We start from the raw sequence: 13,109 nt of genomic DNA, 5'->3' as shown, positions 1-13,109 counted from the left end.
TTTGGAAGGGCACAAGTTTGCATCACATCCTCTTCTCTTCTCTTCTTTCTTTTTCCTTGCATTCGAGATAAAGAGTCTTCGGAACACGTTTGGGGGGTTGAGTCATATTCTCGAAATGCATTTTTGGTTGGTTGATAACAAGGATATACATACATAGTGTGGGAGATAGCAGAATGCAGCTGTTTTCCAAGAGTCCGGCCGGTGGAACCACCAGCCTTGCTTCGCTTATCATAGTGACGGAGTATATTAATATCGTACGGATGCAAGTGCCGTGGTGCTCGGGAGTCGTCTGCGAACCGGAGTGCTCAGAGCAGCAGACCAGCTGCAGCTTCTCGGGCCGCTGTCCTGCGACCTAGCCGTTCTCATTTCCGTTGCATCGTCAAAGGGCTGACTTAACCCCTTGCTAGGCTCGCAATCCTCTTGTTCCACAGGACATAGAGAGGCCCGGAGTATGCGGTACAACCTCCGGACCTGGTCGCACGAAGAACCGGGAGTCTTCGTATTCGAAAAGACTTCTGCTCCGTATGCACAATTGAAACGTATCTTTCAAGCATATCGTCCCCTTTTCTCTGCTGAAGCAGGGGCCTTGCTATCTGCCACGACTACCACCTGGTGATCAGTCATCCGACATCGTCGCTGCCCGAGATATGCACCGCTCCCGATGCTCACAATGAAATAAGTAAGAACCACTCAGAGTCAAGGCCCGTAGGTGCATATACGGTTACGCTCCCTCTCCCCCCACGGCGGCACATCACACACCCCGTACACAACAGCTTCACCGGTCCCCACAGCTCAGCTCGGATACCCTTTCTCCTGCTCTGCAGAACCCGGTCGTTACAAAGTGTCAAATATGTCATAGCTTACCAGACCACGCAGCCTGGCCGCACATCCGGGCCACGCAGCCTGCGGGACTGCAAGGCACGCCGACGCGCTCGGTCGTGGCACCGCGGCCGCAGGAAACGCGACCCGGGGCAAGATACGCTGTCGACAAGGGAAAGTTACACGCACAAAGTAAAAAAAAAAAGAGAAAAAAGCATGGACATTAGTCAAGCGCCGGCACTTGGGGTGCTGCACACAACTGCACGTTGCATCGTGAGCCGGGATCAACCCTCCTCTCGAATACGAAACCTAACAACAGGAAGGATTGGTGCGGGTGTGTCATACCCGATCAAAACCTGCAGAAGCCTGTGCTGCCTTGCTGGCCATGAGGATGCACGACCTTTTTTTTTTTTGTTCTTTGCGGGGACTGAATCGCCCAAACAATGTTCGTTTTCCTCAATGGGGCAGAAAGAGTGCAGGACGGGACATGGACATGGGCACCACAATCGCGTCGACGCGGCGAGTGGTGTCGACGAATGCATGGGCCGAGCTGATGGGGCCCGGTGTAGGCAGGGATGTGGTAAGCAAATGCTACAGTAGCCCTAGGTATGATATGAGACTCGGCAGCAACATCTATACGTAGATGCTTGACTTCAAGAACAAGGAGCTGGCGAAGAGCCACTCTATGGAGGATGCATAGGGATGGTGCTGTGGTCTTCGAAGTAATTCGGCCGGTAACCGAAAGCTTAGGCATGCCGCCACCGCCAGTGTGACGGACTGCAACGACCGAGCATATGTCTCACGACTTCCATCGTGGCTTGCTCTAGAACCCCCGTCTCTACCTGGGTGCCTGTCAGAAAGTCTCAGCATCCCGGGCGTGTGCGTGTTGGCGCACAAATCACACCTCTCTGTGATATGCCAGGGGTTGAGAACTTGTGAGAGATCTTGTTGTTCAGCCCAACCCCTTCCTTGGAAATCTGCAAGACATCCATCCTACCTACAAAGGAAAGAGATTGAAAAGAAATTTGCATAAACGCCACGTTGTAAGGGATGGTAGGGCGGTCGACCGGACCCTACCCTGTCCATGTCAGCGCTGCAGGATGGCCCAGGGCTGGGAAGTCCGAGCGACGTTTTTCTCAATTTTTTGAGAAGTCGCCGTCTTGGTAGCGAGGGAAAACTCGGCGGGTGTCTCCCATCGCTGCAGCCCAGCGCCGCCCGGACGCTGTGAGACGGAAGGGAAAACCCATACCCAAAGAATCTCAGTGGCGGAAAGTGGTTTGCCAGACCCTCTGATGTTGACCAGTCATGACAGCGGGACAGTGGACGGACATGAGCTCGACCAAAGAAGCAAGGGAAATGCCCGACGCATGGACGGCACGGCTCCGGACTTGGCTGCCTGTGGAACTCTACCAACCGGGACAGTCGTCATGACGGCTGGCCAGCCGCCTTCAAAAAGAAATCCAGCAATTATCTGCCTTGCCTGCCTGGTAAAGGACTTGATATGGTACCGGTGCGGCAGGGGATGTAACGCACACGGTTGCATCCCGGAGAACAGTACCAGAGTCCTTTGCTTCAGAGAACTGCTCTGGCTCCAGGAGCGAAGGTTGGAAGACCCATTCGGGTGACTCTGAATCATAGAGGGAGAGAGCAATACAAGTACATGGCCAGCGCGACGAGCGGCTACGAGCAGTGTGAAACTGCACATTGCTGTTGGGGAGAGCGGGGAACAAGTCACATGTAATGGAGTCTCTCGGGTCCATCACGGCTGCTTTGGAACCAACTCTCCGAATGATGCAGAGTCGACGGTTGCTTGCACACCGCAATTCGAGCCAAGGATGGGGACGGACGGCCACATGTGTCCTTTGCGCGCGCCGTTGAGCTAGGCAGGAGGGCCGTCCGCCCAGAATGATCGACATGGCACATGTAAATCCGGCTTTGTTTCACGAGGAACGATTCGGGAAAGGGACGCTGGCGCTAGAACATTCGGCGATCTCGAAACGCGCTGGTGAGGGAGAGTGGGAGGAGGCATGGGAGGCCGTGGAGCGTGCGTACAGGGGACGGGGGAGAGGAGAAGGAGAGGGTGGAGGATATGCATGCTGCGGCCTGCGCATGGATGGGTGGTGGGTGGGTGGATGCAGAAGGGCAGCAGGAGATGCAGGAGACTGCATGGCGAAAGCGGATCTTCTCTTCGAGAGCCTTTCCAGGTCGACCAACCCTCGGGGCAGATGGGGGCACGAAAATCGGATACCATGTGAGACCGACCCAGAAGTGCGGTGCAGACCACGCTGGCGTCAAGAGCTGCCTTGATGAGTTAGATCGAGTATTGACTTTTGGGCCAAGGTTCAAACCCTGAGCATCTCGCAGAGGCGGGGAGAAGGCATGAGAGCGTGTCTGTCCGTGCACAGCGGCCGACCGTTGTCTTTGGGGCAATTGGCAGAGCAATCGCAATCAAAGACGTGGGAGAAGTCTTGGAAGTGGGAGAAGCACCGCGTTATCTCCATATCATCTTGATAAACGCGGGCGTGTGGTGTGTGTGGACACATGGGGAAGCTCGATGAAGCTGTCAGCAGGGAAGACATGACGACATGGTAATCAAACCCCAGTGATTGCGAGTGCATCTCTCCGGGCTCTCTCTCATTCTCTGCATGGCCACCCTTCGGCCAGAGCGTCTGAGATAGGCAATGAACGGCTTGGCCCTCCGAAAGCTGACCATTCTTGCACACAAGTCCTCGTAATGACTCTGAGACTCGGCAAGGTGCAACAAGGAAGAAAATAAAGAAAAAGGTTCACATGTTTGGTTCAAGGCCGAGTTGCCGGATGTTTCGTACAAGTGAGCAAAGACCGCGGAGTCAGTGGGGCCAGCTAACTTGGAGACCAGTCTCAACCTCTGTCAATCGCCGACCCGAGTCCACGGCTGCGTCCCGTTCCAACCCGCTAGGAGCTAGTAGGAGACGGCACGAAACTGAGAGGTAGAAGAGGTAACTAGACACTTTCGTTGAATGTCTCTCGTCTCGCGGTGGCCAGTGGGAATCTGGCCCTCACAGCCCCCCAATCCACTCGAAGAAGTCCGAATACCATCAAGTCCATCGTGATGGTGGATAGATGCGTGGAACCTCTCGCCCCGCCAGGGCAGGGCTGGAAGTTGCTGGTGTCACTGTCAATCTACTCCGTACTGTACGTACAGCACTTGGCCAATCCGGGACAATGCCAGGGAAGAACCACATTTCAAGACCGGTGACTGAGCCGTGAGGCTTTTCCAGGACATCCCTCGTCTCCATCTGACACCACAAGGTGCGTGTCTTCAAGGGCGACAGTGTGGCTCACTAGCTCGCAGGCTTTTCCTCTCCGAGCTGGGATTGACATCTGCTTCCGCTTTTGACACATACGCCGTTGGGCACCAATTTTCTCTGGTGTGGCTGCAGACCATGTCCTGGTCAACTGGGCGCGGCTCAGCTTCTGCACCAATCCGTCGGACCGGTTGTACGGAGTAGGTACCAAAGGAAGGATTCTTTCCTCGGCTGGCATGACGGGCCTGTGCTGGTCATGACTGACTTGCCCATCTCCTTGTACACTCAGATGATGAAGAGCGGCATCTTAGTTTGCTGTGCCATGATGGTGCATACCTAGGTGCCTGTCTAACAAGCTCAATACATCGCTCGTGGCTGTAAACAACTAGTGTTGTCAGGAACTTTCGCAGCTCGAAGCCACCCGGAGGGATCCCTGAGCATCTGTCTGGATACCAGTACCTACTTGGCGCCAGGTAGGAAGCAGATCTGAGATACCATATTACTCGCAAGCTAGGCTCGAGTGGCTCGTCATGTACATACGTACCTAGATCCTGACCTCTTCCTTGCAGACAGCAATCCCCTAGCCGTCCTTTTCTCAAGTACTTGTAAAATATTTCAAAATTGATCTTCATGCTGCACCCAACACAAGTGCATACGAGTGCCAAATCTTACCCATACGTCGTCCTCTTCTACCCATTTCCATTTCCCCACTGGACTGATGCCTCGTACCTAGGCTTTTCCAATGAGCAAAATAGCCGTTGTGTGAAACAGCACGCTTCCCAGGCACCTTTCCCAAAGGACTTGGGGGATTGCAGATCCTTCAACAGCGTCAGTTGGACCCAAGGCCCGATCCAGAATAGCGCATCTGGACTTGGGACCAAGGATAAGGAGCAATTGACCAGTCAGAGCCAATGCCAGAGGCGTGCCTGGCAGAATGGTGGCCCGCCAAAAAAGGACACCAAAATGCAGGGGCCGCGGCGGACGCGGCCTCGCTCCCGCGATCCAATAGCACTGGCGTCTCTGGGGCCGTGTGGGGAGGGAGAAGGGTGTGAGGCCATTCTTCTTGGTTCTCTGGGACCAAAAGATTGTCCGCTCTCCTGTTGGTAGACATGTCAGGTTGATGGGTGCTTCCTCGGGCACCTGAACCCAGGAACCAGTGTCTGTTGGCCTTTGCGATGTTGTGCTTTTTGCGTCATATCAGTTCAGGCCGCAGTAGTCAACTTTTCCACCCTCGGGACCGACGAAGGGGATCTTTGGAGGGAAAGACACCCACCAGACATACATGCATGGGTCTTTGTGCCTTTCCCCCCACAATACCTGACGATGCTTCTCGTGGACTCTCGTACTGGACCATGTTTTTGCTTTTCTCTTCCGTTCCACTGTGCTGGGAGGACCAGTTGCATGTAGCTTGTCCACCGTCTCTGCGCTAACCCAGCCCGCTCAATGCAGCCGGAGCCTGGCGAGTGGGGGTTTTGATACCTGGCCCAGGTGATCCTCTGGACCAGAGAGAGTGCTTGCCAAAAAGAAAAGAAAAAGAAAAAGAATCTTGAGGTGCGCATGAAGTTCGGCAAAGAATGCTCCAAAACCTACCGGGTCGGCAACATCAACGCCCAGAGCCACGGGTTCCCCGTCTCCTTGGCCTCTGTTGATCTTGGTATGGAAGTGGTATGGGTGGGAGGACTGGGAAAAGGAGCTGCCGAAACAGGGAGTACCCCAGATCTGCCCCCCACCCGCCTACATATCTATCCACTGAGCAAGATACTGGTTGTGAGTTGGTCCTTATGGCCTGCTCGGTCAGCAACTAGCAGTATTAGCTCAGATATTGTCGGGAGTAGCTTCGGCCATGCTGCCTTTGCATAAAGGTACGAAGTAGTTGATCTTGGCAGAGTCGGTAGATACCTGTCCTTTACACTGCCTGATGGCGTCAAGAAACAGGATATCGAAGCGGACGAGGAATAGTCATTGAGATCGCGGCGAGCATATCTGCTGTGAAAGCACTTATTCCTAGGGCAGGCGAGTTGCACAAGGTCTGAGCAACTTACAAAGTATGGTTGTGCACGCGACATAACTCGACAAGTAACAGACTTCTAAACGGATTGGGTTGGTGTTCGACCCATGGCAATGCGCGTAAACACGCGGCGTGCGGGTACCTTCAATCATTGACGCCGACCATCCGCTTGATCTTTTTTTTTCTTCAGTTCCCGGTAGTTAGCTCTGACCACTATGTTTAGTGAATCGTTAGTCGTGGAGCTGGTCGCTCCCAGGATCTCGAGCTGGGTCTTGTCGATCGCGACCTACCTTACGAACCCACAGGTCTCCGTCTTGTGGAAGCACCGCGTTGGAGCAAGTAGAGCTCCACGAGCTCGTAAAAGGCAACGCACCAGATGCCGGCGAGCTCGACCGGGTGCATTCGCGCCCAGCACCTCAGTCACCATTCTGCAGTCTACAACCACACCCCTAAGGAAGCGGCATTGGTGCAGCTCTCGATATGCAGAGCCAGTAAGGTAAATGGCTGATATCGTAACTTTGGGCCAAGAGGTTGGACTGTTGCAATTGATCTCCTGATTGCGTGTATCGACGATCTGTTTGCCTACGTACAAGTACCTCGTCCATGAATCATGCCTGGAATCGCGAATCGAGCAGCAAGCGACGATACAAGCAGTGCTATTGCGTTGCATCAGACCAAATATAGAAAGTTAGTCTCAGCAAAGCCTGCATCCCAGTGCCACAGCTGTTGCAATAGCGAAAGCATATCCATGCCAGCCGGTGTTCACTTACCTAAGTGCAGAGAACACAACAAGGCATATGCATGCAAGGACGGGGCGTTATCACGCGATTTGACTGCTGAACAATCATGACTATCCCGTCCCAAAAGTGCTATCTTGCCTGCATTCGATCCCTGAGGTCCTTCCAGGTTGTTACAGCGGCCGGCGAGGCCACACAACGCCACCACCCAGCCCAGCCCAGGTCAACACGCCTGTGCCAGCCCTGCAGTCGCTCAAGAGTGGCTAGCAAGCAAGCCTATGCCCGCCAGATGCGAAACGAGCAGGGAGGTTTTGAAGGAGTCCGCCTGTTTCCAGTCATACCTGCTCGTGCACACGGCGCGGCCTTCCTTCATCAATGCCGACCAATCTTGCAGCAATGATCTAGAGTGCTGATCGAAATTTGGCAGTAGCGTTTGTCGACCCAAACGTGGTCTCTGGTGCAAGCCTAGTTGTTCGGCGCTCCAGGGGCCCGGGAGCTCGTACATAAAAAGGATGAATTGAACGATCCTTCAAGGGGACCCGGGAGAAGAAGGAGGAGCTAACCGGGGTACTGACGCACGCCGTTAGCAGATGAGGCTGGGCCAGCTCCGGTTTAGCCCATTGCCGTGCCGAGACAAGGAGCTAACTAAACCCCTTCTCCTGTGGAAATGTCCTGGGAAGAGGCCGAGCTAGTCCTGCTTTTGCACGGAAGAAGGAAAGGGCCCTGGCAAGCCTGGCAAAGACTGGTGAAGCCGCCTTGGAATCATTGGAGTCGGATGGCTTCCCGCCACCAAGGACCCCAGTCAGTGGCTCTCAAAAGGCTGGGTTTTGTCAAAGATATGCCGTGACCAGCCAAGGACCCTGCCTCTCTGGCGGCTGGCTTTGGCCAACGTTTCGGATATCTCCAGATATCTGTCGACGTCGTCGTCGGCTCACAGGGGACTTCTCCAGTGGAACAAGGTTGTTGATCGTGTTATTGCTGGGCACCCACCCGTGTCGCGTCGTTATGGTTCTTATGACGGAGTGACTGAGTGACTGACCAGCCGCTGGAAAGAAGAAAAAAAAGCTACCAGCCGCACGTAATTATCAAGGCCCTGTACGTAGCAAAGAACCGCCAGCATGATTTGAAACGACAGCCTTTGGGACATTTGCTGGTTTTTTTTCTTCTTTCTGGCTAGCTAGGAAGCACTTTCCTGTCAAGGGTGCAGATCGCTTCTTAGACGGCAGGGGCCACTGCAACAGCAATTCAGAAAGCAACTTCCAAAGTTGTGTGACATTCCCAGCAGTCTGTATCTGTGGTGGTACTCGGTAGAGGCAACCTGGAAGAAAGCACCTCGCTTCAATCCTCAATTCTTCCAGAAGGCCAGATAGTCGTCCCAACATCTCCATCACCACACCCAGAAAAGCCTCTACGCCGCTCGCTTCTGCACCTCTCAATCTTGAGGGCCATGGGGCCGCCAATTGAGCCGACACGCGAGAATCTTCCCATTGCGATTTAAATTAACCCGCTGCTCGAGAGAATTTGGGGACATTTTCCCGGTCAGCACCACACCCCGGATTGTCCTCCCGCAACCCACACACCACAGCTTCGTGGGAGATACGGAGTATGGGCTTGCAGCGCTTCTGCTGTGCTGCAGTGTGCTCGACGCGTGCAGAATTGGGAGAGACTTCCGCAAGGGTGCCAGAGGGAGTTGCTCGATGAGGCTAGGGGCAGGGAATCCAGCCCACACACCCCCCCGGTCGTGAGGGTGCGAATCCGCAAAATTCAAATCCACCAGCATCCAACAGGCCTTACCCCTGACGTTGCAACGACGGGGTTGAACCTGCTCCACACCTCTGGCCATAATCGGTCCCCGTCGCCCTACAGAAACTCCTAAGGACACTCTAAAAACATAACCTCTGGGTACTGGGATGGGCGAGCCAAACAACGGCGGCATTGAGCGCAGCCCACATTGACTAACACCAAAAAGAGGGCCCTCTTCACCAACATCCTGCACCCTGGTCTCTTGTGTCTGCGCTTGCCAAAGGGGACCACCACCAGGATCGCTCTCATTATATTCCCCCGTTGCTTCCCCCATAACAAAAGTTTCCATCCATCACCCACGTATTGTAATACTCTAACCTTTGTTCTTGTCTGTGAGGGAAAAAGGCCTTGTCCAATGTGCCCGCGCGACTCTAACCTAATATCCGCTGCCGTACGGGTTTCTCATCACAGACAGCGTCAACTTGACCAAGGACAACCAATAGCGACCCGGGCAAGATTGACCACTCTCTCGGGATCCTCCGTCCCTAACTAGTCGTATCGAACAACGAGGGAAGTGTAAGAGGGGGGAGTTTTGGCAAATCTGGCTTCGAGACGGGAGAGAAACGACTTGATCGGCTAGACCGGCCGAGGGAGCCTACTGTTTAAATCTTTTTCAACACCGACAACGAGGCCAGTGCAAGAACCTGCTGCTCGCCATGTACTTTGCGTCGCCGTCATTACCTGTACACCAAGTGCCTCCGAAGTCTGCGCGTCGGAATGCTTCCAAAAGTGCGCCCTCGTCCGCAAATGTGTCCCCTCTTGCGTCGCCGCCGCCGCCGCCCACTCCATCTGGCTCGGGTCGACACGATGCCGGCGCCTTGCTGAATCTGCTGGAGCCGGCCATCGACGGACCGCCCTCGCCCGAGAGCATCCGTGCCTTCAAGAGGCAGATGAAGCGGACATCAGTCTTGGACAAGCACCAGAGCCATCAGACCAGCTCCTCAGGATCGGCCTCTCTACGATCTCTGACCTCGGTCGACCGCCCATCATGGGAGCAAGCGTTCGACGGCATCTCACTCTCGAGAAAGTCATCTGGTCGCTCAACCAGCAGCAGCATGCAGCAGCATCGGGACCGCCCAGAGAGTGTCCAGATCTTCGGCAAGACCATTTTCAACCGCAGAGGCAGGCTTAGACGTGAAAGCAGTGCCCCGAACTCGTCCGGAAGCTCGCTTCACTCGAACGAGGTTGCTGCAGAGACGACTAGTTCAACCTCAGCCAAGGATGCCTTTATGCCGTCGATCTTCGGAAGGCGACGAGCAGGTAAGCCGGAGGCCGTGGCTGAGGAGTCGGATACCAAGAGGAAGTTCACGATATCAGGGCCGTACAACTTTCAGCACCTGACCAACAACGACCCAGACACCCCTGACGAGTCGCAGTTTTCCGACTTCTCGTCCGAGGCGCTTCCGCTTGGTGACACAGGTCTCGTCGCTGAAGCCCATGCTCGACCTCCGACGCTGCGATCGCCACCGCTCCCTCCCAGCGGCTTCCTCCCGCGCACGAGGTCACAGGAACAGGTGCGAGTAGCCCCGCCGCGCCCGCCGCGGTCACCGATGAACCCAACCTTTAATGCCAGTGCGGCACCTGTACCACCACCTCGGATCTCGAGTCGGGTCTCGATGCGGTACGACGGTTTCGACCCGCTGGAGAGCACATCACTCGAGCGCCCTCTGACGAGCGGCAGCGTCTTCCGTAGGCCCCAGCCACTCACCATCTCTGAGGACGACACGTCACGCCAGCCCTACCATTCGCACTCGTACTCACACTCGGTGGCGACGACCCCCACCGCGGAGAAGCGCTACTCCCAGATATTCAACAGCGTCCCGGACGAGAGCAACTGGCCCCTGAGCTGCCCCCTCACATGCCCCTCGACGTCGACATTCGAGGCCGCTCTACCAGATGTGCCGGAAGAGGACGAACAACAACAGTTCCACTTTGGACACCGCTCGCGCATCAGCAACGCCAGCAACGCGTCTTCTCTGCGCGGGAGCCAATCCGTCCCCCTATTGCGCCAATTCGCGCAGGCCCAGTCCTCGAGCTCGCAACGGCCGTCCAGCGGCGGATCTGACACACTGGGCCGCTTCGATCTGCTCGCGGCCCAGCGGGCTCTGCGTGCGTCGTGCGACGAGGGCAGCGCCTCGACGCCGGATCCCTTGGCGCGAGAGAGCTGGGAGGATGACATCGACTACTGCTACGACCATGAGGCCGAGGCCGACTGCGACTACGCGTGGGACAGACCTTCACTGGACATCCGCCGCGACGAAGCAAACAGCACGCCTGTGGATTTCTCCAGGATGATCAGCCACGCGAGGAATCCATCATTCGGACGGCTCAAGCCTCCTGCGCAGGGCGACGTCCCTGCCCTGAGCCCTGTGAGTCAAGCATCCGTGACGTCGGCCCAGGAAGCCATCACTCCGGGCACCATTGCGCCTGCAAACTTCTCGCTGCCGAGGTCAGACGGCCGGCAGTCGCAGCGGTTCCTCAAGGTTCGACCTGTTTCCCAGGCCTCGAGCTTCAAAGAGTCGCATGGCTTCACTCTGTCGCCCTCTCTCCTTATCCCAGGTAGCGACTACCATCGCGAGATGCTCGCCCACGAAGCCGATGAGCTTTCTGGCAACCACGAGTTTCCTCCATACAAGGAACCCACGCTGACGATGGAGACGTCGACTCTGCTGGTGCAGTCGCGAACAAGCGCCTCGACCACAGCCAGCGTTTCCGAGCGGTCCAGCTCGGAGCGCCATATCTCGACGGCCTCTGCCTCGACGGCCATGACCCAGCTGACGGCGAGCACCTCGTCGCTGAGCATGGAGGAACTGGTCGTAAAGGCGGAGGCAATCGGTGTAGTCGAGGCGCAACCCCCCGCAGCTCTTCCCGGCCGCGGACGCGGCAAGTCGCTATCGCACATCCGCACCATGCCCGAGGTGGACGGCCCCGAGAGCCCCGTCCTGATGATGCACGACACTAGCCAGGGCATGTTCAGCCGGCGATCCAAGGACGATGGCGCGGCGGCTAAGCTTGTCAAGAAGAAGAGTTCGGGGCACTTTCGCCGCCAGCGAGCGAAGACCACGAGCCTGAGCACTCCGCCTCCGCCGATTCAGTATTCGCCGTTCCCCGCCGTCAACATGACGACTAGTCGCATCTAAAGACTGTTGTTGTCTGGGTCGCGACTGTTCAATCTTTTGATACTATACAATCTCCTTTTTCTTCTTTTCTTCAATCGTTCATGTTTTCTTAGCGAGCGGCATGTTTGACTTCCATCGTACTCTGACTCGAGTACACACGCTGTTCCTGTTTCGTATGCGTGTTGCAACTGTGCAAGGCGTTGGCATCCACGGTGCTCAAAAAGAAAAAAGGGGCCATTTTCATTTCTGGGATCATATAGACTTTTATAGCCGGATTTTGTCTCCGGCGGCCGATGGGACCACTTCTGGTCCCTTGTTTTGATACTGTCGTTATGGACATACTGTGTTTTCTTTTGTCGCGGGATAGGGAACGGGCAAAGGGTCCCCAGGGACCGTCGGGGATCGGTTCAATATTGGGTGGAGAAGTACAGGAATTTCGCGAGATACAGGCCTCGGACAGCCAAAGCACGGAGGACAGGATGAGGATGACCAGCTCACGACTTTTGAGGTTTGGTGTTATGACTGGTCGTCGCCTATGAGGAAGGAGGATGGTCTGATGTCGATGGAAAGCGGTTGGTTGGTAGAAACCACCTTGTCCCTTTGAGAGGGGCGAAGAACCAAGAAAAGCCCCAAGGGAAGCAACAGCTTTCGCTTGCCAGGCTGAGACCGATATGTCCGTTGAATTTTGTCGGTTGGTCGGTCATGAAGGGGGGGGGCTGGAATAATACCTGTTGGGGAGAAATGTACAATGAAAGTACAACGAAAGATGGGAGCCTCTGCCTCTTGGATAACTTGATAGAGACAAAATATAAGAAGACAAGGCTCCACAGTATCATATATGCCCGAGATTTTAATCGGCTAGCGTGTTTGCTCTTTGTGTATCACGAATCGCCTTACCTGAAACGAATTTGATTGATGTGCGTCTGGCGTTGCCCGGCAGGTCCGGGGGGAAGTGCACGGATGTTGCATCATGCCAAAAACCCCAGATATTACCTCAAGTCGTGGGGAGTTGGGGGGAAATAAACTGGAAACAAACAATCCCCGGTTTTCCGATTAATAAAGATCAATCTGACAAGATAAGATGAAGGAAAGGGGTGTGGGTGTTCAGCTGGGGGCAAGCCTCGCCTCGTGGTGGTGGTAAGGCGAAAGAGGGCGAAAAAAAAAAAAAAGCTTGCTTGGACGTCAAATGGGACCATGCTGGCGTCGACAGTGTTGCTTTGGAGCCCTCCCTTTCAGCCTTGTTTTTTTGGCCTCGATGCCCTTTTTTACCGTCACGATGCCATCATAGGGCCATTATAGTGGAGCCGTCCAGGCGCGTAGGTACTACACACAACTG

The 13,109-nt window shown here is 55.3% G+C and overlaps 1 protein-coding gene across 1 annotated transcript; it reads left to right on the top strand.

Annotated features, from left to right (window-relative positions):
* Nucleotides 1-9,310: 9,310 nt before the first annotated feature.
* On the top strand, nucleotides 9,311-11,794 carry E0L32_000974 (uncharacterized protein; the record flags this gene model as incomplete). Its single annotated transcript, XM_031144775.1, has 1 exon — nucleotides 9,311-11,794. The coding sequence occupies one exon, from the start codon at nucleotides 9,311-9,313 to the stop codon at nucleotides 11,792-11,794; it is 2,484 nt and encodes an 827-aa protein (XP_030992867.1).
* Nucleotides 11,795-13,109: the final 1,315 nt, after the last annotated feature.

Source organism: Thyridium curvatum, assembly GCF_004353045.1.
Source record: "Thyridium curvatum strain D216 chromosome Unknown NODE_4_length_842636_cov_84.159710, whole genome shotgun sequence".
NCBI classification, from domain to species: Eukaryota; Fungi; Ascomycota; class Sordariomycetes; order Thyridiales; family Thyridiaceae; genus Thyridium; species Thyridium curvatum.
The sequence above is the reverse complement of the archived record's forward strand: the minus strand, read 5'-3'. Positions and strand labels throughout refer to the sequence as shown.